The sequence below is a fragment of the Podarcis cretensis genome (genome assembly GCF_951804945.1).
Source record: "Podarcis cretensis genome assembly, chromosome: 6".
NCBI classification, from domain to species: Eukaryota; Metazoa; Chordata; class Lepidosauria; order Squamata; family Lacertidae; genus Podarcis; species Podarcis cretensis.
Genome location: NC_137175.1, coordinates 14065550 through 14092703, shown reverse-complemented (window position 1 = coordinate 14092703; position 27154 = coordinate 14065550). Strand labels below are relative to the sequence as shown.

The 27154-nt window shown below is 44.3% G+C and overlaps 1 protein-coding gene across 1 annotated transcript in view; it reads left to right on the top strand.

Annotated features, from left to right (window-relative positions):
- The first annotated feature begins 12387 nt into the window (after window positions 1-12387).
- The window catches only part of NELFCD (negative elongation factor complex member C/D), a 17183-nt gene continuing 2416 nt past the window's right edge, over window positions 12388-27154 (top strand). The window contains exons 1-13 of the mRNA XM_079979354.1: window positions 12388-12542; window positions 13822-13934; window positions 14083-14192; window positions 14700-14809; window positions 15911-16018; window positions 17453-17605; window positions 18037-18167; window positions 19289-19454; window positions 20762-20896; window positions 21551-21690; window positions 22785-22899; window positions 24482-24577; window positions 26058-26198. Of these exons, the coding sequence (XP_079835480.1) occupies window positions 12471-12542; window positions 13822-13934; window positions 14083-14192; window positions 14700-14809; window positions 15911-16018; window positions 17453-17605; window positions 18037-18167; window positions 19289-19454; window positions 20762-20896; window positions 21551-21690; window positions 22785-22899; window positions 24482-24577; window positions 26058-26198 (1590 nt within the window). The 5' untranslated portion in view covers window positions 12388-12470. The remainder of the gene's footprint in view (window positions 12543-13821; window positions 13935-14082; window positions 14193-14699; window positions 14810-15910; window positions 16019-17452; window positions 17606-18036; window positions 18168-19288; window positions 19455-20761; window positions 20897-21550; window positions 21691-22784; window positions 22900-24481; window positions 24578-26057; window positions 26199-27154) is intronic.

Here is a 27154-nt window from a genome sequence, read left to right as displayed (position 1 = left end):
ATCCTGTTCTACCTCCCATATAAGCACAGCAATTGAAGGAGGAATTCTAATCAGGGCCTTCACTGTTGGCGATTGGTTCTGTACTAGTGGGAGTAATGACAAAAACAGACTTCCACGCTAGCTGGTTGTGTTGTGTTTTCTTTGCCACCCCAAAGCATGCATTGAATGCTATGATTCCAACATAAGTGAAGAGACTTATCAAGCACTCACCTTGCCACATAATACAGATCAGTATCCTAACAGTTTTCATCTTAATCATCCATAAAATATTAAAAAAAAATGGCTTACAAAAGCCCTTAAATTGAAACCACAGATAAAAACATCAGTGGCAGCAGGCAGTAAGAAAATAATAGAGAAGATAAAAGATATAACGAATACAGTTCACTCAGTTAAATGCCTTGGGAAGAAATAATGATCTTGGAATTATGTCAGTATTGATGTTTCCCTAACCCATGTATGGAAGGATTCCCCAGATGGGGTGTCGCCACTGAAAAATTTTTTTGGGGGGGGGTGGCGCAACAAGGCACAGTAACATTTGCAAACATCTGTTGGTGATGTTCCGTGGAGAAGCTAGTCTTTTTAACAGGTGTTTGTTCATTGGCCCAGTCAGGTTGCATGGTGCTCCTAACAAATTAATGCTGCTGGCATTGACAGGAATGATTCTATGTGGATCTCCATGCAATGTAATCTCAAAAGCTAACTTGAGGAGCTAGAGCGGATTGTATTCTGGTGCTTCCCTCTTCAGAGTTACCGTAATACTCTGAGCCTCTGTAACAAGTTATGTGTGATTGAAACTACAATAGTAGTTTCTGCTGCCATTTCCACCGTCTGCTTAGCAGAGATAACGTCACTGCTCTGCACACCAACAAACATGGCTTAATTCTGACCCTACCTGGATGTGAAATCAGAATGGCAACCATCCTATGCACAATTATTAGGGAATTGAAGTCCTATTTGAGTAAACCTTTTGGATGAGGCATTGGACTGGGCATGTCTGCATTACCTCATATTGCATGCACGATCCTCTTAAACCTTTGTTTTGGAAGGAAAAATTAGTGTTGTGCCGGACTACCGAGAATACTACTTCAATGGTGCATGCATCAGTGATGTTTCTGGGCGGCAAGCCTTGGAATTAATCCAGCAAAAAAATGCTATTGAATGCATTTATCAAGCAGAGCCACACACCGAAAGAGAACTGCTAGTAGCATTTCAATATTTGCATTCCTCCTTTCTGTTTAACAAGCATCCAAGGTGGCTAATAAAATGTATAAAATCCCCAAACAGTAAAATACGTCGAAAGAAAGGTAGAAACACCCAAAATTAAAAAGGCATTTAATTAAATTAAAGTTATTTTATATAATAATAATAAGTTGGGATATATCCCTTTCATATTTGATCCACCCCCAAAGGCCCTCTAGAAATAAAAAATGTTTTCATGAGTTGAAAGGCAAAAGAGTGGGGGGGGGGCTGGGTACAAGTGAAGATCCTGTTCTATGTTCCCACATATATCTTTTCCAATTGCAGGGAAACACCAAGTAAGGTCTAAGTCACTTACCTGAATGAATGGGTAGGTGGAGGAGGTTCTTGAGATAGCCTGGTGCAAGGGAGCTCAGAAACAAATTAGAAAAGAGTTAAGAATGGTGGAAATCTATGTCCCACATAGCAAGTCCCTGTGTAATAGGCTGCACTTTGCATCCGTTGATGCTTCTGAACACTCTTCGGGGCAATGCCACATACAGTGGTTCCTCGATTTACGAACTTAATCCGTTCTGGAAGTCCATTCTTAAACCGAGGCACGCTTTCCCTAATGAGGCCTCCCGCCGCCTGTGCCCTTCCACCGTTCAGCTTCCATTCTTAGACTGAGGTAAAGTTCGCAAACCGGGACACTACTTCCGGTTTTGCAGAGTTCGTAAACTGAATAGTTTGTAAACAGGGCTGTTCTTAAACCGAGGTACCTCTGCAGAGTGTTTTACTGTCCTCTAAGTTCGGTGTCACAAAGGCCACTGGAAGATCAGACCTTGCCAGAGGTGGGAACAATTGGTTTGATATTTTAGAACTGTTTGCCCAGTAACAGGCACATGTATAAACATGTTTTTAATGTGCACCTTCCTTGGTTCACTTGGGTGTTACATCAGAAACAGGGTATAAAAATATTGAAATTAAGCCGGTGTATTCCTGGTGCTTACTGCCATGTTGATTTTTCTTAAAAGAAAAAGGGTGTGTGTGTTTTATGCAAACATTTATTGAAACACCCAGGAATTTTTTTTATATAAAAAAACTGAAGGCCAACCCCACACATCAAATCAGAAGCACAATAAAATAATTCAGAACCATAAACACATCAACAAATGTATTGAAATGTTTTAATAGGACCTTTTTTATTATTTAAGAAATAAAGTACTGGTATTTTCCCATACTTGATGCTTGTTTAAGATTATTTTGTCCTTCTAAATTAATCCAAGCTCGGTTACCTTGAAAGTGGGCAACAGTTGATGAGTCCTTGACAGTAAATTTCTCCTTGAATACATCAGATTAGGTAGCTAGTTAAGGCTGTGCACAGAGCTCCTGATCCGGCACTTTGGAGCAGCTCCAACCTGACCTGGGATGATCTAGGACCAACTTGGGTCTGGGCCCGAAACTGTTTCAGGGACCTAGTACAGTGCTTAATCAGGGTTTAAAACCCAAATTAAATATGGTTTGGAGGGTGCAGAGGACACAGACTGCCTGCATGCACTCCCCATTTGCCATCAATGCAACCATTTCCTGCTGAATCTCAATTCTGCCCAAATCAGCCAGTTCGGGTTCCAGGAGGCCTAGTTTTCAGACAACCTAAACAGCCAAACCTACCTACAGGACCAGCTCTCCTGGTATGCCCCACGGAGGATCTTGCGGTCCGCAAATAACATCTTGGAGGTCCCGAGCCTCAAGGAGATTAGACTGGCCTTGACCAGGGCCAAGGCCTTCTCGGCTGTGGCCCCGGCCTCGTGGAACGCTCTGTCACAAGAGACCAGGACCCTGGGGGATTTGACATCTTTCCACAGGGCCTGCAAGATGGAGCTGTTCCACCAGGCCTTTGGTCGGGTTCAGTCTGGCTCCCGCTCCCCTTTCATAAGAACTTGTATGAAAGCGGCCCCCCAATTTTTCTCACAGGCTCATATAAGTTCAGCACAAACAGTTGGGCCTGGTGAGGATTTAAGGTCCCCAAACCTAATCTGCAAGTTGCCATCTGATTGGATTTTATTCTGATCCTGATCTGATTTTAGGATGTATTTTACCGTATTTTTCACCCTATAGGACACACTTTTCCCCCTCCAAAAATGAAGGGGAAATGTGTGTGTGTCCTATGGGGTGAATGCAGGCTTCGTGGACCTCTCCGCAAGCAGCGGGAGCGCTCCCGCTGCTTACGGAGAGTTGCCTGCATGCTGAAGCCCGCGCGCGCTGAGCTCAGCGCATCCAGGCTTCGCGGACCTCTCAGCAAGCGGCAAGAGCCAGCACTGGGCTCCCATGGCTTGCAGAGAGCTGCCTGTTTGGGGGCTGGGGTCGGGGGAAGCTCGGGCTTCCCCCGCCCCAGCCCCACGCCTGGGGGGGAATAATTTTTTCCCCTTTATTTCCCCCCCAAAAAACTAGGTGCGCCTTATGGGACGGTGCGTCCTATAGGGCGAAAAATACGGTAATTGATTGCCTGATTTTATGTTAATGTGTTATACATTTGATGTTAGTGGCTCTGAGTCCAGTTTTGGGCAGGGTATAAATAATAAAAAATATTATTGTGCGCGCACACACACACGCGCACACAAATTCTGGGCAAACAAATGCTTCAGTTAAGTTCTACCTAGGTTGCTGAATGTATGAGAGAAGATGGGAGAGGCTTGCAAAACATGAGATGCTCCAGAAAAGTACATGCACACACCTTGTGATAGATTGACATGGGAAAAGTAGTTGTCCCAGTGGCAGGAAGCAAATGCAAGTGCTGGATGTGGCTGATACATTGCCTATAGTTTGGTGGGTCAAAAGGAATCCAGAGTGGGGAGAATGCTATTGCACTCAGCCCCATGACTGGATTTTGTTCAAGTTCCCATCTCTACATTGTAACATCAAGGGTCTGTCTGCAAAAGGATAATAATAATAATAATAATAATAATAATACAAAAAAAAAGCAGAGACATCACCTTACCAACAAAGGTCCGGATAGTTAAAGCTATGGTTTTCCCAGTAGTGATGTATGGAAGTGAGAGCTGGACCATAAAGAAGGCTGATCGCCAAAGAATTGATGCTTTTGAATTACGGTGCTGGAGGAGACTCTTGAGAGTCCCATGGACTGCAAGAAGATCAAACCTCTCCATTCTGAAGGAAATCAGCCCTGAGTGCTCACTGGGAGGACAGATCCTGAAGCTGAGGCTCCAATACTTTGGCCACCTCATGAGACGAGAAGACTCCCTGGAAAAGACCCTGATGTTGGGAAAGATGGAGGGCACAAGGAGAAGTGGACAACAGAGGACGAGATGGTTGGACAGTGTTCTCAAAGCTACCAGCATGAGTTTGACCAAACTGCGGGAGGCAGTGAAAGACAGGAGTGCCTGGCATGCTCGGTCCATGGGGTCACGAAGAGTCGGACACGACTAAACGACTAAAAAACATACAATAAATTATTATTTATATCCTGCCCATCTGGCTGGGTTTCGCCAGCCACTCTGGGTGGCTTCCAACAAACCAATAAAATACAATAACCTATTAAACATTAAAAGCTTCCCTAAACAGGGATGCCTTCAGATGTCTTCTAAATGTTTGGTAGTAATTTTTCTCTTTGACATCTGGTGGGAGCGGGGTGAGCTCCCATCTTTTGGTCCCAGCTCCTGCCCACCTAGCAGTTCGAAAGCACCCCTAAGTGCAAGTAGATAAATAGGTACCGCTTTATAGTGGGAAGGTAAACGGTGTTTCCGTGTGCTGCGCTCGTGCTGGCTCGCCAGAGCAGCTTCGTCACGCTGGCCACGTGACCCGGAAGTGTCTCCAGACAGCGCTGGCCCCCGGCCTCTTAAGTGAAATGGGCGCACAACCCTAGAGTCGGACACGACTGGCCTGTACAGGCAGGGGTATCTTTTATAGTTTCACTATATTATTTACAGTATATGTGAGCAGGGTAGCTATAATTATCATGGCTTCTGTATTTGCTAGCCTTTCTCTGAACATCTCTAAAGTTTTTACTTTTTTATTGAATTTCATAATTTCAGAAACATACATAACAATTTAACAGATTCTGGTGAAGATCCAAAGTACTATGAAGCTAGTTGCATGAGCCCAAGGGAGCGTGAAACAAACTGTGTACACACACCTGCTGTGTGGCAAATGGTGTGCAAAAGCTTTTTGCAATAGGGCATAGGGATCAGACGCTCAAGGGAAACAGCTAGTCAATAGCTCCACTGACCTAGCGCAAGCTCCTCACAGAAACCTAAGCAGTTTGGGGGTGGGGGGGTGCTCCTTGAATGTTCGTATCTTGACATTCATGGTGGATCTAAACACAGGGAAAACCCCCACTATAAGTAAGTCAGAAATTAAATTGTTAAAATAAGGGGGGGGGAGCCATGTCAAAAACGCTTAGCTGTTTTTTGTTTGGGTTGGTTTGTGTGTGGGGGGGGGGTTGTTCTGTGGAGCCATCCAGTGTTGCATGTTTATAACAAATTCAAAACATTTTTTGACTAATGTAGCTTAGTCCTCATAGGAACCTGCCTTATTCCAAATCAGACCATTGGTCCGTCTTTCTCAGTATTGTCTACTCTGAGTAGAAGTTGGTCTCCAGGGTTTCAGACAGGATCTCCCCGGCACTGTTTGGAGATATCAGGGATTGAACAGGGGAGCTTTTTGCAGATAAAGCATGTCCTCTGCCACTGGGCTGCAGAAGCCAATATTCTATAAATGCAATTATTTTTGCATACCTTCCTTAGACTATAAGGTTTTTAAAGTGTTCAAAATCTGCTTTTAAATTTATCCTAACGCTACTACGTATCCGCATTTAAAAAAATAATAATAATTATGCCCTTTTCTAGATGAAAAAATATCCCTACAGATCTGTACGTCACCCATGTGGGTGTGAATGATTGGATGTACAAAGGGTTCTTGAATCTGTAACAACTTTTGAAGAAAGCCCAGGATGCCTTGGAAAAGTTTGAAAATGAGCCCATGTAGTAGATGCAGTCTATACCTCGCCTGCAACGATTAGGGGTTAAAGGTATGGGTCTCATTTGAGTTCATAAAAGTGTCACGGTGACAAAATCCCAGCTGTGATATGTAAATAAACAACAGGTTCAATTTCACAACATTATGCAACCTCCTTATTGTTCCAATGATGTTTTTATTAAGCCGATCCAATCCATCCAAGACAGAAGGCACAGCTGGGAGGAAAAACCAAACAAAATCCAAATGGTACTTTTCAGGATCAGGAAATGTAAATGTTGACCCCAGTGATCACAACTAATACGCCATCGGTCTTCAGCGTAACCGCAAACTGCGTTCGCAGAACCTTAAGTAACAATTGTCCTGATAGGAGAGAATTGTAGGAAATGGAAATCATCAGCTGAGGACTTCCACATACCTCGGGTTAAGTATTTAATTTGTTCCGGAGGTCCGTACTTATCCTGAAACTGTTCTGAACCTGAACTTGAACCTGCACCACTTTAGCTAATGGGGCCTCCTGCTGCCGCTGCGCCGCTGGAGCACAATTTCTGTTCTCATCCTGAAGCAAAGTTCTTAACCTGAAGCACTATTTCTGGGTTAGCGGAGTCTGTAACCTGAAGCATATGTAACCCGAAGTACCACTGTAATCTCTTTATATATGGATTTTTTAAATAACACAGCACTTAAACCAGTAACAGAACTGAGTTTACATACTAAGGTTTTGCCAATATGCTTATTTTGCAGACAGGCTAATATGGAAAGTGTTTCAGGGAGGGACAAAACTTGAAAACTTCAGCATTAACAGAATGCAGGATATGCTGCACTCTAATTTCAGAGAAGTGAAATGGCTTGCCGTTTAGTGCAATGATCTCTTTCAGCTTCTGCCTTCTGGAAGAAGGTATAGGGTTATAAAGGCCAGGACTCGCCGCCTGAAAAACAGTTTCTACGCTAATGCAATTCTGGTTCTAAACGCAGCATAAGGGGTCTCTGTAGTATAGTGTATTTTAAAATGGGGTTTTAGAGTTTTTTAGGGGTTTTTGAATGTTTTATGTAGTTTTATGTAGTTTTTATGTAGTTTTATATAGTTTTGTGGTAGTTTTATGTAGTTTTATGTAGTTTTTCAATTTCATTGTTCCGCAAGGGACAATGACAATAAAGATATCGTATCGTATCGTATCGAAGCTTGGAGCTTTCATCAAAGAGCAAGTGACAAGCTGTTTCAATATTCCTTTCTGCTTGGGCACTTTGATTATGACATGGTCCATTCATTCATGTTGTTTGGTAATGAAATATTAACAATCTGGATGTTACAAACTAACCTGTTAGCATTATTTAGGCTGTCAGACCCTGTCTCAGAGACATTGTGAAGCCATAACGTTTAACTTAAATTTTAACTTAAAATTTTAAAGGGGGAATAAGAATTGTGTGGAAAGTCTTAGGTCCTGCGCCGGTGTTATCTCATTATTAATCATACAGGAAATATGTTGCACCAATTCATGCTTTACTTGTACAACTGAAGTACCAAAAGTTTGTTGTTTGAATTGTACACTCATATGTCCCAAAATAAGTTTGTGCTCGGGGGGGCGGGGGGGGGAGGAGACCTTGGAGTCAGGTTGTCGTGGAGATGGTGGTTTTTAAGGAGAGGAGCCATAATTAGTTTGGGAAATTGGCCATCTGTCATGGATGTTGTTATGTACTGAGTTGAATAGGATCCAAAATGAAGCAGTCTGATTGGTCCTAGAACAATAGGATTCAGAATGCAGCAGTCTGATTGGTCCTAGAAAAATAGGATCCAGAATGCAGCAGTCTGATTGGTCCACAGGAGCCACCCAATCCAGGTGGAAGTGAATCCGCAACCTGATTGACCTACAGGAGAATCCCGGAATTAGCCAATCACGTGGGGCCCATTGTGTAAATAATGTATATAAAGCAGACATTCTGGGGGAAATTCCATTCCTCCTCACCATTATGAGCTGAATAAAGAGCATGAAATCGACTCTCAACTCCGAGTATATTTCAGATGCTTTAGCTGAGATTCCAGCATTGCAGGGAGTTGGACTAGATGATCAGTGGGTGATGTACATTCTCAGAAGGTAACCATTTAATATATTTTGTTAATTTAACGTAAGCATAACTACAGAATCATAGAAGTGTACTGTATAAGGTAAATGTTATGGATGTGCTTTCACTGTGTTATTATGTACTCTGCTATTTCAGTTTTGATCTGAAATGTTTATATTTGTTGTAACTTAAATTTCAGAGGGGTAGACCAAGTCCTAGAATGAGGGAAGCTTTCTCTGACTTTTAGCCATGAACAAAACAAACAAACAAAAAAATTCCTTCCAGTAGCACCTTAGAGACCAACTAAGTTAGTTACTGGTATGAGCTTTCGTGTGCACGCACACTTCTTCAGATACACTGAAACAGAAGTCACCAGACCCTTATATATAGTGAGAGGGTGGGGAGGGGTATTACTCAGAAGGGTGGTGGGAATGGGTGATTGGCTGATAGGTGTGGTAAACCTGTTGGTCTTAGGGGGAAAAGGAAGGGATGAGATGACTAAAAATAGCTATATCATGTATAATGAGGTAAGAATCCAGTGTCCCTATTCAGATCAGGTCTCTTCATGCTTTTAAGTTTGGTAATAAGTTGCAATTCAGCAACTTCTCTTTCCAGTCTATTTCTGAAATTCTTTTGTAATAAGACAGCAACTTTGAGATCTTGTATAGAATGTCCTGGGAGACTGAAGTCTTCTCCTACTGGTTTCTCTGTCTTGTGATTCCTGATATCAGACTTATGTCCATTTATCCTTTGGCGTAGAGTTTGGCCTGAAGGCTGTGTACTCCCTCTGTATCAGAGGTGGTGTGCCTCTAAATACGTTTCTGGGCAGCACAAGAGGGGAATGTAGGAAGCTGTCAAACACCAAGTCAAACCATTGGTCCATCTAGTTCAGCATTGTCTGCACTGATTGGCAGTGGGTCTCCAGGGTCTCAGGCCTCATTCTTTCCCAGCCCCACCTGGATATGCTAGGGATTGAATTAGAGACTTCCTGCATCCAAAGCTGATGCTCTGCCACTGAGAGTGGTGCATGCTCTGGTTATCTCCCGCTTGGACTACTGCAATGCACTCTATGTGGGGCTACCTTTGAAGGTGACCTGGAAACTACAACTAATCCAGAATGCGGCAGCTAGACTGGTGACTGGGAGCAGCCGCCAAGACCACATAACACCAGTCTTGAAAGACTTACACTGGCTCCCAATACGTTTCCGAGCACAATTCAAAGTGTTGGTGCTGAACTTAAAAGCCCTAAACAGCCCCGGCCCAGTATATCTGAAGGAGCGTCTCTACCCCCATCGTTCTGCCCGGACACTGAGGTCCAACGCCGAGGGCCTTCTGGCGGTTCCCTCGCTGTGAGAAGCCAAGTTACAGGGAACCAGGCAGAGGGCCTTCTTGGTAGTGGCGCCTGCCCTGTGGAATGCCCTCCCACCAGATGTCAAAGAGAAAAATAACTACCAAACTTTTAGAAGACATCTGAAGGCAGCCCTGTTTAGGGAAGCTTTTAATGTTTAATAAAAGGTAAAGGTACCCCTGCCCGTACAGGCCAGTCTTGACAGACTCTGGGGTTGTGCGCCCATCTCACTTAAGAGGCCAGGGGCCAGCGCTGTCCGGAGACACTTCCGGGTCACGTGGCCAGCGTGACATCGCTGCTCTGGCGAGCCAGAGCCGCACACGGAAACGCCGTTTACCTTCCCGCTGGTAAGCGGTCCCTATTTATCTACTTGCACCCGGAGGTGCTTTCGAACTGCTAGGTTGGCAGGCGCTGGGACCGAGCAGCGGGAGCGCACCCCGCCGCAGGGATTCGAACCGCCGACCTTTCGATCGGCAAGCCCTAGGCGCTGAGGCTTTAACCCACAGCGCCACCTGCGTCCCGTAATGTTTAATAGGTTATTGTATTTTATTGTTTTGTTGGAAGCCGCCCAGAGTGGCTGGGGAAACCCAGCCAGATGGGCGGGATATAAATAAATTATTATTACTGAGCTATGGTCCTCTCCCCCCACCAAGCGGGAGCTGTGGGTCCATGGATGAGTGCATACGTTGCAGTGAGAGGTCCCTTGGTCCAGCCCCTGGCATCCATCTCCAGGTAAGGAAGATTCCAACCTAAAATCCTGGAGAGCTGCTGCAAGTCAGTGCAGACAATATTGCCCTTCCTCCGTTGTGTGATGCTGAGCTCGTGTCCTGCTTTGTAGGCTTGGAAGCGCCCGCTATTTCCCTCCCCGCTGCCCTCAAACAACCAAGCTCAGAGCCTTACAGATAGGGTGGAAGCAGACGTTTTTTAATTGGGAGCATTGAATTGCAAATCCCAGTTTTAAATAGGGAGCGTTGCATTGCATATCACGCCGCCTGCACAGGAGGCAAAGCCAGGCTGCATCCATCCCTGACGTCCCCTATTGCAATACCCGCTTCTTATCTCTATGGCATCATAGGCGACTCCGGAGAGGGAAGAGCATCGCTCTACTCCCGGAAGTCTCGCTGGAAGCCCGTAGACAGCGCTAGAGCCCCACGTGATCCTTACAGGCTTCCCCTCTCCGTCCACCATTACCCACAAACCACCTTTCCGAGGCATAGAGGCACACATCGAAGAGGGAGCCACCTTAGTGTTGGATGGGGCTATTCCTGGTTCAGATCAAGAGGCCATTTTCAAGTGCCTCCCAGTTTACAGAAGGCGGGGGCAAGATGCAAACAACTTTAACGTGGCTGCGCATAGGAGCCAACTCCTAGGGGATTTCTTTTATTTTTGTAGATAGGGACAGATATAGTTTTAATTTTTTTCTGTGCTTGTTTTTAAATGATTCACCCCTTATTTCAATCCGGTGTTAGCATTTAAACTTTTATATGTTTTTAAGTAGGGCTGTAGTCCCTCCTCCCTGCATTTTCTTCTTGGTTAAACCCACTTGTTGTTTGGTCGTGTCCGACTGTTCGTGACCCCATGGACCAGAGCACGCCAGGCACTCCTGTCTTCCACTGCCTCCCGCAGTTTGGTCAAACTCCTGCTGGTAGCTTCGAGAACACTGTCCAACCATCTCGTCCTCTGTCGTCCCCTTCTCCTTGTGCCCTCCATCTTTCCCAGCATCAGGGTCTTTTCCAGGGAGTCTTCTCTTCTCATGAGATGGCCAAAGTATTGGAGCCTCAGCTTCACGATCTGTCCTTCCAGTGAGCACTCAGGGCTGATTTCCTTAAGAATGGATAGGTTTGATCTTCTTGCAGTCCATGGGACTCTCAAGAGTCTCCTCCAGCACCATAATCTAAAAGCATCAATTCTTCGGTGATCAGACTTCTTTATGGTCCAGCTCTCACTTCCATACATCACTGCTGGGAAAACCATAGCTTTAACTATCCGGACCTTTGTTGGCAAGGTGATGTCTCTGCTTTTTAAGATGCTGTCTAGGTTTGACATTGCTTTTCTCTCAAGAAGCAGGCGTCTTTAAATTTCGTGGCTGCTGTCACCATTTGCAGTGATCATGGAGCCCAAGAAAGTAAATTCTCTCACTGCCTCCATTTCTTCCCCTTCTATTTGCCAGGAGGTGATGGGCCCAGTGGCCATGATCTTCAGTTTTTTGATGTTGAGCTTCAGACCATATTTTGCGCTCTCCTCTTTCACCCTCATTAAAAGGTTCTTTAATTCCTCCTCACTTTCTGCCATCAAGGTTGTGTCATCTGCATATCTGAGGTTGTTGATATTTCTTCCGGCGATCTTAATTCTGGCTTGGGATTCATCCAGCCCAGCCTTTCGCATGATGAATTCTGCATATAAGTTAAATAAGCAGGGAGACGATATACAGCCTTGTTGTACTCCTTTCCCAATTTTGAACCAATCAGTTGTTCCATATCCAGTTCTAACTGTAGCTTCTTGTCCCACATAGAGATTTCTCAGGAGACAGATGAGGTGATCAGGCACTTCCATTTCTTTAAGAACTTGCCATAGTTTGTTGTGGTCGACACAGTCAAAGGCTTTTGCATAGTCAGTGAAGCAGTAGTGGATGTCTCACTGCCTTGCGGTGGCGAAGGCGCTTGAACAACTCAGAGTCTAAGAATTGTAACGGACAATGGAAAGGTAGCCTATAAACCTGTAAGCCGCCCTGTGGGGGGGGCGGCGGGGCGGCGGCGAATGAATAAAACCGTGAGAAGAAGCCCGGAAGTCGTCTCTTCCCTTTTCGTGCCTCTGCGGCCTGGGCGCCTGAGGGCCCTTGGAGGGAGGAGGAGGCGGGGAGGCGGGCGTCGCGGCCTGCGGTCGAGCGGAGCTCATGGAGGAGCCCGACTACCTGGGAGGCAGCGCGGCCGCCGAGTGGGGGGACGACGGCGGCGACGGAGGGGCGGTGAGAGCGGGGCTGTTGAGGGAGGTCTTTCGGGGAGGGTCTTCTTGTTGTTATTTATTATTCCCCGCCCCCTCGGAGCCCGTGCACAAGCCGAAAATCTTATTTCCCCCTCCTCCCCGGGGGACTGATTTATTTCCAGGAAAGCTGTAGGTAGTAAATTATTTATTTTTAATTATTCTTTATTGATTAAAAACTTACATATCTGTACAAACATTGTATGCTATCTCTTTACATACGAAGAAAAAGAAAATTACGTAGAAAATTTATTAAAAAAAGAGGAAAAAGATAAAGAAATAACAAAGATACGGAATAAAAAAATCAAAAGAGGAAAGGAAAAGACAAGACAACATTATTTACACAATGAAAGTGTCCAAAAGCAGCACCAAGAGGGCAACGGGGGAGGTGTTGCTCCTCATTTTGTTGTTGTTGTTGTTGCTGCATGAACACCATTCGGAACTCCCATGGTTCTAGGCGCGTTTTGCGTTAGGGGGTTTCCTTAGGGTGAGAAGTCTCTGAGCTCTGGGTGCAGTACTGCACCTTAGATTTCATATTTAAACCGCAGAGTATGAAGGAAAGGAGGACCTTTTTTTGCCTCCCCACTTCCAAAGACTCTTAAGAATATTAGGGGAAGGACTACGAGACCGTGTGGGAAATGAACATAATATTTTAGCTGCAGTTCATTCATTTTCAGCTTTGTATTCTTGTCATTAAAAAGGGGTGCCTGGACGTTCTATTGTTGCTCCCATAACCTAGGTTTAAGGTGCCATTTAGCTCCTAGCTTTCATATCTGAGTTTCTAACACGTGACACCATTGCTTCACATTTCCAGAGGGGCATGCATCTCCAGCATTTCCAGATAGGACTGCAAAAGATTCCTGCTAGAGGCTCTGGAAAACTGCTAGCTGCCATAAACTAGGAGTAGCCTACACATGATAATATCTGGATGTTTATTTGCCTCCAACTCCCATCATCCCAGACCATTAGCTTTGTTGTCTGGGGTGCACCCTACTCTGGCTAGACATTGGTCAAACTGACCCAGATGGACCAATAGTCTTCCCCAATTAAAGACAGCATCCTATGTTCCTGTGCCTATATGGCTGTTGACGTTGTAGCCACAGGATAAAGCAGTTTAATATGTGTTGCTGGTTTTTTTTGGTTTTTTTTCTAAACACATTCCTTAAAGTTCGGGGGGTGGGGTGGGCTAACTTTGCCAACAAGTGTATTATAACAGAAATCCAGTGTGGTGGGGAAAATAACTGTTGTTCTGCACTTTCAAACAGCAAGATGATGAATATGGTGAAGAAGATGACGCTGGTGTCCAGCAGGAATGTTTGCAGAAATTTTCCACCCGAGATTACATCATGGAGCCCTCCATATTTAATACTTTGAAAAGGTAACGGCAGGGTGATTGTGGTGGTGAGGGTGGAAGACGGAATGATGGGAATGGTACCTGGCTCAGTTAAGGGGCAATTTACTTCGAAATTTGATACTCCTTGGTTTTTTAGAGTTTGGCTCAAAGTGGTGCCTGCATCTTTTAACAGGTATTTCCAAGCAGGTGGCTCTCCAGAGAATGTTATCCAGCTCTTATCAGATAACTATACTGCTGTAGCTCAGACAGTAAACCTTTTGGCTGAGTGGCTCATTCAAACAGGTATGTTCCCAAAAATTGTTGGGGTTTGTGGGTGTATGTGACTGCTAATTTTTTTGCACAGCACCTTTATAAAATTGCTGATGGTGCATGCAAAAAAGACATGCCTGCTATAGCAAATTTGTGTCATTTTTTTGAAGCATGACTAAAGGGCCTTCAGGTTCCAATCGTTCCTACCTATTAGTCACTTTAAAATATTTTGACTACTGCTTTGAGTTATCATTGAGGAGGGAATTGACCTATGATTCAGAATCAGCTGCACTTTAATGGATGAGTTAACTGAGTAGCTAACACTTGGGATGCAAATAGATATGTCATGTGAAAGCTTGCCGGCAGAATCAAAGTACTGTAAATTTAACATCTTCTGATTGTAACTGCCTCCTGGTTAAGTTTGGTAGAGAGAGGGTGTACTGTATGCGCTCCCTTGTCACAAGGTTTAGTCACAGGAAGCATGAAGGAATTTCTGTTTGACAGACATAGATTCATACACAGGGATCTCTCTCATTGCAGGTGTTGAGCCCATTCAAGTCCAGGAGACAGTGGAAAACCACCTGAAAAGCTTGCTGATTAAACACTTTGATCCTCGGAAAGCAGATTCAATTTTCACAGAGGAAGGAGAGGTAATTCACATAACTTAATGCTACCAAGTATGATATCCTTCTCAAAGGCATTTCTGGCTATAGTCAGCTCAAACAAGTACTGTACTTTTCCGTGTATAAGACTAGGGTTGTTGTTTTTTTGTAAAAATAATGCTAAGAAGTGGGGGCCGTCTTATACATGGGTAGTGCATTGGGTGGACATTTGATTGGTTGCTGCTGTGGCTGTCAGTGGCTATTGTGCATGTTATTTGTTGCTGCATCCATAGATCTCAGGGCCGTTCATAGCATAAAAAATACAAGATGAAAACACATAATACAGTGGTACCTTGGGTTATAAACGCTTCAGGTTACAAATGCTTCGGGTTACAAATTCCGCTAACCCGGAAGTAGTTGCGCCAGGTTGCAAACTTTGCCCCAGGATGAGAACGGAAATCGTGCGCTGGTGGCATGGTGGCAGTGGGAGGCCCCATTAGTGAAAGCGCGCCTCAGGTTAAGAATGGTTTCGGGTTAAGAGCGGACCTCCAGAACGAATTAAGTTTATAACCCGAGATACCCCTGTAATAACAAAACAAAACAAAAACACGCACACCCACATTTATGTTGAACCTCTGCAGGCAAGTTCAAAAATGAGCACCAGAGCCTGTTCTCCTTTTTTTTTTCTTGCCTCCCACTGAGCCTTGCCTTGTCTCACTGTGCTGCAGATCAGGATAATTACATACTTAACTCTACCTAGAGCTGCTTCATCCATTACTTTTTCCAACCTGGGATTTTTGTACTAGCTTACATTTGACTATACACACACAAGTCATTTTTTGCCATGGGTTCACAGACCTTGGGAGCCGTTCTGTGCAATGCCAGTTAATCTCAGTAAAAAAAAACCAAACAAAAAACCATTCAAGTTGTCTTTCACACTTTTTCTGGCTGCTTTGTAGATGACTGATAGCAAAGTTGTGGTTGACTAGGCATTCAAGCTCCAAGGTGCAAATGCAACATTTCCCCCTAGACAGCACTGCTTTTTCTTTAGGAAATTCTAAAGCTGTTTTGCAGCCTCAGGTTGATTTTTGTCAGCCTCTAGGACTGTGTCATTCTGTTGCTCTGGTTTTTTTTTTTTTTTTCTGGCAGACGCCAGCATGGCTTGAGCAAATGATAGCGCACACTACATGGCGGGATCTGTTCTACAAACTGGCCGAAGCTCATCCAGACTGTCTCATGCTGAACTTTACTGTCAAGGTAATTAATAATCTGTTTCAGTCAATTGGAAAACCATGTTATGAGCAAGAGGGGCAGGAAGAGAGTGAAGCAGAGCCATTTGCTGGCTAAACTGTCAGCAAGAATGCTTCATATCAGTGCAGGGTGGTGCTCATGAGGAACAGTAGGGTGGGAAGTAGGGAGGCCAACAGTAGGTGGAGCCAACTAATTCTACTTTTGCCTCCATCTTCCTCTCTTTTGAGTTCTACAAGGGCATTGCTAAGGAGGAGGAAAAGGCTGACAGGCAGTGCCACCCACTAGGGCTGGTTGTAAGGAAGGAGGCAGGCAGGTGAGGGCAAATGAGGTTGGTCGCCCACTTGCCCTGACAGACCAGCCTCCTCTGCTTTAGATGAAAATGGCATGTGGTGTGTGCTGGATATTAAGATACCAATTAGGGCTTGTTTCCTCTGTAAATCGGAGGTGCAAGCACATTAGCACTCTTTTTCATTTTTATTGGCACATTTTGTGGTCAACGAAGATGGACCCAAGGTTGTCACAATGAGCTTTCTTGAAGCCGTGCTGCGAGCATTAATAATAATAATAATAATAATTAATAAATACCGTATTTTTCACTCTATAAGACGCACCAGACCACAAGACGCATCTAGTTTTTGGAGGAGGAAAACAAGAAAAAAAAATATTCTGCATCTCAGAAGCCAGAACAGCAAGAGGGATCGCTGCGCAGTGAAAGCAGCAATCCCTCTTGCTGTTCTGGCTTCTGGGATAGCTGTGCAGACTGCATTCGCTCCATAAGATGCACACACATTTCCCCTTACTTTTTAGGAGGGAAAAAGTGAGTCTTATAGAGCAAAAAATATGGTAATAATAATAATTATTATTTATTTATACCCCACCCATCTGGCTGGATTTCCCCAGCCATTAGACTTGAAAGAAGCATTCTGTTGCAGTCAGCAAACTAAGGTCCCATCATCATGCACTATTTACCACTTTGAAAATCATGCAAGAATCCTGGGAGCTGTAGTTTGTTAAGGATGCTGGGAATTGTACCTCTGTGAGATCAGCACAGTTAACAACTATAGTTCCCAGGATTCTCTATGACTGTTACACATGTAGAATAGTGCTTAAAATTTATATGGGGTGTGACTTAGGTTGCAGTCCATGCTTGGGTGCGGGAGATGACGATGTAGTGGGCATGAAAGTCTCTCCAGTTTGCAAATATGTCCACAGGCCCCAAAATCATAGAATTGTATAGTTGGAAGAGATCCTGAGTGTCATCTAGTCCCATCCCCTGCAATGCAGGAATCTCAACTAGATCACAGTTTTGTTTCAGCTTCAGCTCAGTAAAAATGTAATGGTATCTGCCGAAATGCATGCATGAGAGGTTCTTCAGAGCGTGAACTTCCCTTTGGCCTGCAAGTGCTACAGTTGACTCAGCTGTTGATGCTTTTGTTACAGCTTATCTCTGATGCTGGGTACCAAGGGGAGATAACCAGCGTTTCAACAGCATGCCAGCAGTTGGAAGTGTTTTCTCGAGTACTGCGTACTTCTCTGGCTACTATCCTAGATGGTGGGGAAGAAAACCTGGAGAAGAATTTACCTGAGTTTGCTGTAAGTCTCTTTCCTACTCTAATTCTTGTTTTTTATGATGCATCTGATGTCCCGAAGGTCCCTGATTTGGGGAGGATGTGAGGAGCCCTCCACAAATTGTACTGAGACATGTGACACCTTTTGGGCCCTTTCCCAATATGCCAAAGCTGCACGGCCAGACTCCCATTTCCCTGCTGACTACAGAAAATGACTTCTGTATTCCAGAATAATTTGATGTCCTCCTAGCTTCTCTGCTATTGTGCTTGCTCCGGCTGCACTAAAATTGGAATAATACAGAGAAGATTCTCTCCTATTCCCATCTCAGCTAAGCATGTCAGACCACTTTTTTTGTTGCCTCTGCTTCCATAAATCAGAAGATACTCTTATTACTACCTTTTGCAAGGGCCAGTCGTTTCTAGAGCTGCTGCTCATCTGTGTCTCTGTATTTGCAGAAAATGGTGTGCCATGGTGAACACACGTATCTCTTTGCCCAAGCGATAATGTCCATATTATCTCAAGAAGAGCAAGGTGGCTCTGCTGTGCGCAGGATTGCTCAAGAGGTTCAGCGGTTTGCTCACGAGAAGTAAGATCTTGCTACATTTAAAGCTCTTTTTCTTAATTTATCTGTGGCTCTGCTTGCCCTGTGCTCTCCCAGTTTAGATGTAAGCTTGGTGAAAAAGGAAACCTGGTCCAACCCACTTGTGAAGTTCATTTTAGGAAGTTAGTTGAAACTAAAGTATGGCGTGAGAACACAGAGCTGGCAGAATACCTGGCGCACAGGTTTTCGTGGTTTTTCCCAGAGCAACCCTTCTGCCTTAGGTGCATCATTGGGAGTACGCAAAGCCTTCTGACTCCTGGGAATAGGAGGACTTACAGCTGTGTTTCATGCACAAATCAGCAGGCATTTCCGAACTGAAAGACTCCACAGTGTCCTGCAGCAGTGTCTTAAGATAGGCAAAGGAGGACCTTTCGTGCTTGAATTATAGGGCATAAAGGAAGATATTCTTAATAAATGGCACACAGCTGTGCAGCTCCCTGCTCTAGAGGGGTCATTGCTGCCCAAACGTCTTTCAGACATTTTGTAAGATTGTTTAGCTTGTGTTTTCAATTAGTTGCTGGGGTTAAGCAGATCTGGGGCTTAGGAAAAGGCAGGATAGGGATACAAGTGTGTGAACTATGTATTAATAATGGAAACAATCGTCAAAGTACAGTGGTACCTCGGTTTACAAACTTAGTCCATTCTGGAAGTCCGTTCTTAAACCAAAGTCGTTTTTAAACCGAGGCACGCTTTCCCTAATGAGGCTTCCCGCTGCTGGTGCCCTTCCACCATTCGGCTTCCAAGGTAAAGTTCACTAACTGGAACACTACCTCCGGTTTTGCAGAGTTCTTATACCAAATAGTTCGTAAACAGGACTGTTCTTAAACCGAGGTACCACTGTACAAGTAAACTTAATAATGCAATGCAGCAATGGGCTAGATGATAAGTAACTCTGATGTATTTGATGATAAGCGCTTCTGGGCCCAAACCCAATCTGAAGGATGCTGCTCTGTGTATCTTGATCATGGGGTTCTTTTGGGTCACTTTTAACCTGCTCAGCACCCTTGGAAGTTGTTTAATATTGTCTGCTCCTGTTGGCAATCTAGCACCTCTTAGTCTACAGATCACCTAATATTATCTCTTGTTCTTGTTTTGACCTTCTCAAGAGGCCACGATGCTAGTCAGATCACTTTAGCTCTGGGAACGGCTGCCTCGTACCCTCGAGCCTGCCAAGCACTTGGTGCCATGTTATCGAAAGGAGCGTTGAACCCAGCAGACATCACAGTCTTGCACAAAATGTTTTCGAGCATGGATCCTCCTCCGGTAGAGCTGGTAAGTATCAGTAGCTTCTTTTGAAGAAGCTTTTTTTTCCTGCTACGCTTTCAACGGCATCAAGGACTGTGCAAAGCGTGCAAAACACCTCATTGCTCCCACTCCTTCACTGCTCAGTTATAGCCTCTTCTTGTGAATTAACATGCTTTTAAGTATCTCATAAGGCACCTTTGCATCTCGGCTTGCCTCCTTTCTCTCTAACCTTTGCTGTTTTTCACCTGAGTTGCTAACAATTGCACAGACACTATGAGCGTAAGGAAAAGAGAACTATCCTTTAGTACCTCTAATAGCACAATGCCTAATAATAATTGCTAGCATATTTAGAAAGTTATTCAAAGTCCACAATGCTTCACACACACTGTCTCATTGTATCCCCTTCTACAGCCATATTAAGGTAGGCTATATACTAGTCGAGAGGCTGAGAGGCAGTGGCTTGCATAAGATTACCTTCAGAGTTGTGACTGAGACAAGGTTTCAGCCAGGGATTCATGACTTGCAGTTGTAAACTGCTCTATGAGCTTTCCCTGACTCCAAAAAGATGTTGGCATGTTTACCTTCCTCATCCTTGGTACTATAACACAGCGTGCCTTGGGTAACGAGGACAAAAATAAAAACAAGTGTGTTTGCGGTCTATTTATTATCTAGGCCAAGGATAGGGAAATTTGTGGCCTTCCAGGTGGTGCTGAAGTACAACTCCCATGTTCCCAGATCGTTGGCCGTCTGGGCTGCAGCTGATGGGAGCGCGAGTCCAACAACATCTTGGAGGGACCACAAGTTCACCCCCGCCCCCCCCCCCACTCTAAGCCATCCTGTTGACTAGGCTTTTCAATGGTTTGGGGGTACTATGTAATTTGGGTAAAATCAACTCTCTTGGTATTTTTAATTGAAATGGTATTTTGATTACGGCTTTCGGACTCTTACTAAACCTTGTCTACGAAATCCACTTTACTAGAAACATCATGATACAAATTCTGCGTTTGGTTACTCTTAAAACCATGGTTTTGCATGAGCTGCCTCTTGTCATGTTTTTTATTGTTTATCTGTTTATCACAACCATGTTGCATTTATATGCTATTTTTCTCCAGGGAGCTCACAGGTAGCCCACATGCTTATCCCCTTTCCTTATTTAATCTCCACAACAACCCTGTGAGGTAGGTTAGGCTGAGGGGCAGTGGCTGGGCCAAGGTCACCCTGTGAGATTCATGGCTGAGTAGGGATTTGAATCCTGGTGTCCCAGGTCCTAGTGTGACACTCTAGCCTTTACACCACTCTGGCTCATACAGATGTCCTGTATTACTCTTTCTCAGATCAGAGTTCCCGCTTTCCTGGATCTCTTCATGCTATCGCTGTTTAAGCCAGGTGCCAAGATCAATCAGGACCATAAACACAAATATATTCATATTTTGGCATATGCAGCTAGCGTTGTGGAAACATGGAAAAAGGTAAGCTCAGTTGAGTGCTGTTCTATTGCTTTAGGAGTAAACTGGTGCATTAAAGCAGGATAAAGGATATGCTTGTGTTGTGTTTCATCGTCATTTAGAATAAAGCTGTAAGCTTGACTCCTGTCTTGCCAGAAGTGATAACTTATAACCATCTTAAAAACAACAATTTGAGTTTCTTTTACAGAGCATCTTAAAAAATGCTCAAAGTGCTTTTTGTACAGTATCTCAGTATACAACAAGCCTGCAAGGTGAGTTTCTATTGGCATCCTTATATTACAGGTTTGGGGTAGGGGGACTGAGGATGAAAGACAGTAGCCAGCTGATAGCTTGAGCCAGTTTTAAGCTATCAAATGAACCTGTTGACCCATCAACTATTGCATGCCTTCATGGATCCTTCCCTTAGGATATAAATGGGTCATCTTCCACTTTGATCAATAAATTGTCCTTGCATATCTTCATGGCATCAGATTGGAAATTCTTCTGCACGTTACTTAATGATATTATCTTGTTTGTGTAAAGTGAAAGGAAAGGCATGCAGAGAGCACAAAAACATTGACTCTTCAGGAAGGTTGATGAAATTGCAATCTGTACCATAGGCCAGTTCTACACTCATGATTCTTCTTGTCTCCCATACACATTTTATCACACTTTTAGAACAAAAGAGTGAGCATAAATAAAGATGAACTCAAGTCCACCACAAAAGCGATTGAAACTGTTCACAATCTTTGCTGCAATGAAAATAAAGGCGCCTCTGAACTCGTAGCAGAACTGAGTACCCTCTACCAGTGCATCAGGTAAATCTTGGAAGAAGATTTTGACTAATTTGCTTGAGAGTAAAGCTGGCATTAACGTGGAAACACTTCAGTTTTGTGCTTTTCCTTGGTACAGATATTTATATGCCGTATATTGTTTATACGCCAGCTAATAACATTTTTTGACAGCTTACAATAATAAATATTGAAATACAAATGAAAAACATATGTTCACTGCAGCTGTTGATAACCTTAGGATGAAGGTTATTTCCATGGGCTGCTAACTGTTTGGACCTTGACACTTGCCTGTTTTTTGTTTCTTTGTCTATTATTAAGTGGAATCCAACAGAGCAGTGAGTCTCTTGTTCTGTGAGTGATTTCTCTTTGTACAACAGAACATTCTTCCCTGCTCTGCCCCCCCCCCCCCCGTAACATAACCCCAGTTTGTTCTAGGAGTTCCCCCAACTCTTTGGAACAAATTTAGAGAAGGTGTGGGGCAAAGTCCCGTTGTGCAAGTGGAGATCATTGCCTTGTTCAAATGCAGGAGTTGAATACCACCTATTAGTATTAATAATATCATTATCATTTTATTATTGTATTAGTTAATAATATACCGCTCAATGCTGAGCTAGGCTTCTGTGTCATGGGGAGAGACTTTCAGTACCCTTGCTTAAAGCAGTTTTCTTAAAAGGTTAGGATCTGTTTTCCAACATTAATCCACAGAAGAAACAACAAGCACCCTTTCCTGTGTGGGGGTCAGTATTGTTCTGCAGCTTAGGCATTTTCCAGATTGGGCTGACAGCTCAGGGTCACATGAGGCAATGTCAGACTGGAAAGACTGCAACAGCAAAAGAGAAATGGTGAGGTCCTGGCAGACATTCAGATCTGGAAGCTTCCAATGGACAACAGGTTAAAGCATTCAGCTGTAGCTTGTTCAGGACAGATGGGCCTCTGTAAGATGAATTTTCTTTTTAAAACCAATCAGTTTTAATTGATGTTTTCTTGTTTTATGGTTACGTCTGCTGAGTTTACTCTCTTGTGTTGCATACCATCATGAGTTTTTTAAAATAGGAGTTCATACTGTAAATACATAAATCATTAAATGATATTTAGCACGGCTTCCCTATATCTTTTAGGTTTCCAGTAGTAGCAATGGGGGTTCTGAAATGGGTCGACTGGACAGTGTCAGAGCCCCGATATTTCCAGCTTCAGACTGATCATACTCCAGTGCACTTGGCGCTGTTGGATGAGGTAAAGTCAGGGCTGTATGTGTGTCTGTGCACATGCACGCTACATTTAATTCGACATGACAAATAATGTGTTTTGGGTGATTTACTTCTGCTGGTCCTGGGGGGAAGGGGCAAAGAGTTTTGCAGGGTGTTGAAGCTCTACCTCTTAACCACTGGAAATCACACTCACATCCCCTCTGGTTGTTGAAAGTTCACCCGGCTTTGCAAGCGTATGCGTTAAGGTGCCCCATTTTGCCAACCATAAGGACTAGAAGCTTTAGTTTGTTCTTAATTGGAAGCTGGTATTTGGGGAATGCTGAGCATTTGATCCAGTATCAAATTCTTCACTTCTCCAGAATTGTGGGATAACTGCATAGCCCTGGCTAAGATTAACAGAAGCGGTAAGATTGAAAGGAGGTTAATGCCCATGCATTTATTTTATTTATCGTATTTTTAGGCCACCATATCATAAAATACCAAGCTGGTGATAAAATAATAACAGATAGAAAACAATAGACATAATCATTAAAGTGATTGGCTAATAATAATACAGTTGTACCTTGGAAGTCGAACAGAATCCGTTCCAGAAGTCTGTTTGACTTCCAAAATGTTTGAAAACCAAAGTGCGGCTTCTGATTGGCTGAAGGAAGGTCCTGCAGCCAATCGGAAGCTGCTAAAGCCCCATCAGACATTTGGCTTCCAAAAATAGTTTGCAAACCAGAACAGTCGTTTCCGGGTTTGCGATGTTCAGGAGCCAAAGCGTTTGAGAACTAAGCTGTTCAACTTCCAAGGTACAACTGTAGCACTGTAGTGGAAAGATCAGTTGCAGAGCCCTGTCAGCAGAAAAGAGGCATCCTTTTCCATCCCCTGTGCCCAGATTTTTTCTACCCCTTGTCCATAAGCATCGTGGAAGCATGTACTGTATTTTAGAAACAGCTTAGAAATGTCACTTGCATTTACCCCTTCAGTCAGCCACTAGCTGGTAACGGTACTGAACTGACTACTGTCTTGTCTGCACCTGCAGCAATTTGAGGTGTTAGGGTGGATAACATATCGGACTACGACAGGTAGGATCACATTTTTTAACACTGCCTTTTAAACAAAAATCAAAAAAACCAGTGTGTTAAAAAAAAATGGCCTAGACTCTTCCTCTCTCATCCTAGTTTAGTCTTTTGTGTGGGGGGGAGCTTTGAAAGTGAGCTGCTCTGTGTTCAGGCTGAAGTGGCAGAGCCTATTAGGCCACCTCTTTCTGCTGTGCGTATGTAGACCCAGACTCTGTGTTTAAGAATTCCAAGTTGGGTATTTGCTAGAAGGTGAAATTTTTTGCAGGTGATCCATCTGGGTTGGTGAAGCTTGGAACTCTGGAATGAGGGGCTGTGATGTATGTTAATAGAATTGTAGAGGTGGAAGGAACCCTGAGGGTCATCGAGTCCAACCCCACAACCATGCAGGAATATGCAGCTGTCCCATACGGAGATCAAACCTGCAACCTTGGCATTATCAGCACCACACTCTAACCAACTGAGCTAAACAGAATGTGTTTTAAGAATGTGTGTCTTAATAGGAGTCTAGAGGACTTTACGTGTTTGCCTTCTGGTTTGCAGATCAGTACATGCCATCAACTCCTTCATCCTCTGGTCCTGCAGCTTCTGGTCAAACTCTTTGAGACGGAGCACTCTCAGCTCGATGTCATGGAACAGGTGATGAAAATTCAGGGGTTTAGATTTTGCTCAGGCCTTTTTTCTCTTTCTCACTTCTGTGCTACAGAACTGAAGCAGGTTGCCCAAGCAATCCTGGGAGCTGTTGTTTTGTGAAGTTGCTGGTGGGGGCGTGTTCAGGGGCTGCAAATCTTTATGCCACTTTTGTAGCATAGGCAACACTGTCCTGTTGGCCCCTGATCTTGGGGATCCTTCTCTTCTGCAGAATTTAGCAGGCGTCTGCAGGAAAGAGAGTGAAGGATTCTTGTGGGAAATAACTGTGCCTTGTAGTTGCTGGGCAGAATTCTGTTTTTAAGAGACACTGAACAAACCAGAGGATGGGAAAACCCTGCAGCATTCCCCTTCCAAATGATCTGTTGCCAAATCCTATCCAGTCATCTCTGATCAGACAATACTGCCTAGGGCTGAGGGAAGTTTTGAGTTCAGCAATAGCTGGAGACTGCTTTCCCCATCCTTGTACTAAGAAATGAAAGTTACATCTCCATATTCTCATTGATGGAAGATATAATCTTCTTGTGGGGCCAAGAAAAGAGAGAATTTGTTCTTGTACATTCTCCTGTATGTGGGTTCAGCTGGCAAGAACTAGACAGATGCATCATGAGTAAGGGCTTTTCAGTATTACCTCCCATCTCAGCCGATATCCTTGCCAATTGTCTGTTGTGCCAAAAATCAAGAGTTGCGTAACTTCTTCACCCAAGGCTATAAAAGTTTACATAACTTTGTTGGCATAATAGATTTAGGCCTTGAGCTGGCATTGACTGGCAAGTCAGTGGGCAGGCAAAAAGTAGTATTTCACAAAACGCTTATTCGTGGAATTCAACCTTGTAGTTTAGCGGTGATCCTGGGCTTCAGGATCACCGCTAAACTACAAGGTTGAATTCCAGGGGAATTACAGGGAAGATAGATGGAACAAACTGCCATTAGTTACGAGAGCTGAATGTAACCTCAGTGTTCAGCGGGACGCTGCCTCAGAGAACCAGATGTTTGGAACATAGGAAGTGATTTGTTGCCGCTTGCAGACTCTCCAGATACATCTGAAAAATCAGCTCATGGCAGAAGGAGCAGCGAAGGCAGAACTCTCAGAAATGACAACCTGGTAGGACAAAGTGGGGCATTGCTGAGGGCAGTCAGCAACCCTTTCCTTCTCCAGAGCAAGATCAAGAGGGCTGGATGTGGGGGTTCCATTCCAGGCACAGGCCTGCTGTTGGAACTCATGGCTGCCAAAGGAAGCTTCCCTACATCCTCATTCAGAGGCTACTCTGTGTGAATGAGACCCATGAGCAAGAGCAGCCCTCCTTCTCATTCAGCAAGGCAGGTCTTGTCTTCTTTAAATGGTTAATGCCTATGGTTAATGCAGCTTGGAATCTTTGCTAGAAAGTGAACACATCCCTCAGTTACATTGTCTTAAGAGTTTACTTAGGCTGTTTCAAAGATAAACGTCCTGCCTTGTTTGTCCTTTCAGCTGGAACTTAAAAAAACCCTTCTGGACAGGATGGTTCACTTGCTCAGTCGAGGATACGTCCTTCCAGTGGTTGGCTACATACGGAAGTGTCTCGAGAAGCTGGACACAGACATTTCCCTGATCAGATACTTTGTGACTGAGGTCAGTGACTATGTGGAACCTGCAAGGCTGTGTTTATGCAGATTAGTTTGCACTTGCTCATTAAATTGGGAGGCTTAAGACTATGTTGTGGCCTTTTGGCTATTTTATTTGCAACACAGGTATCCCACCTTTGTCCTTAACAAGCCTTTCAACCAAGTCAGTAAAAACAAAAGATCCAAGCCTATAGTCAAGTCATCCACTAAAAGGCAGGAAAGCACCTAAATGATAATGTAAAGGTAAAGGTAAAGATACCCCTGCCCGTACGGGCCAGTCTTGACAGACTCTGGGGTTGTGCGCCCATCTCACTTAAGAGGCCAGGGGCCAGCACTGTCCGGAGACACTTCCGGGTCACGTGGCCAGCGTGACATCGCTGCTCTGGCCAGAGCCAGAGCCAGAGCCGCACACGGAAACGCCGTTTACCTTCCCGCTGGTAAGCGGTCCCTATTTATCTACTTGCACCCGGAGGTGCTTTCGAACTGCTAGGTTGGCAGGCGCTGGGACCGAGCAGCGGGAGCGCACCCCGCCGCAGGGATTCGAACCGCCGACCTTTCGATCGGCAAGCCCTAGGCGCTGAGGCTTTAACCCACAGCGCCACCTGTATGTAGCCAAGCTTATATTTCTGAGAAGGGAATATAGCCAGAGTGCCATCACAGAAAAGGCTGTTGGTGGTCACCACCCAAGTAACCTCTGAAGGCAAGGCACTTGGAGCAAGGCTTCGAATATCACATGGCTCTCAGGAGAGTTTTGTTCTGATATTGTAGAAGGGACAAATAGAACTTAAACATACAGAAATGATTTGGAATCTATTCATTGCTGCTAGACTTATGGGCTTACGTCCAGTATAACATGAAGCAACTGTCCTATCAGTTCAAAAATTTACACTTGTACAATGGAATATTCTCCTCCCCCCTCCCCCCCCCGCCCACTAAATCTGTTCTGGGTTTACCACCAACCCT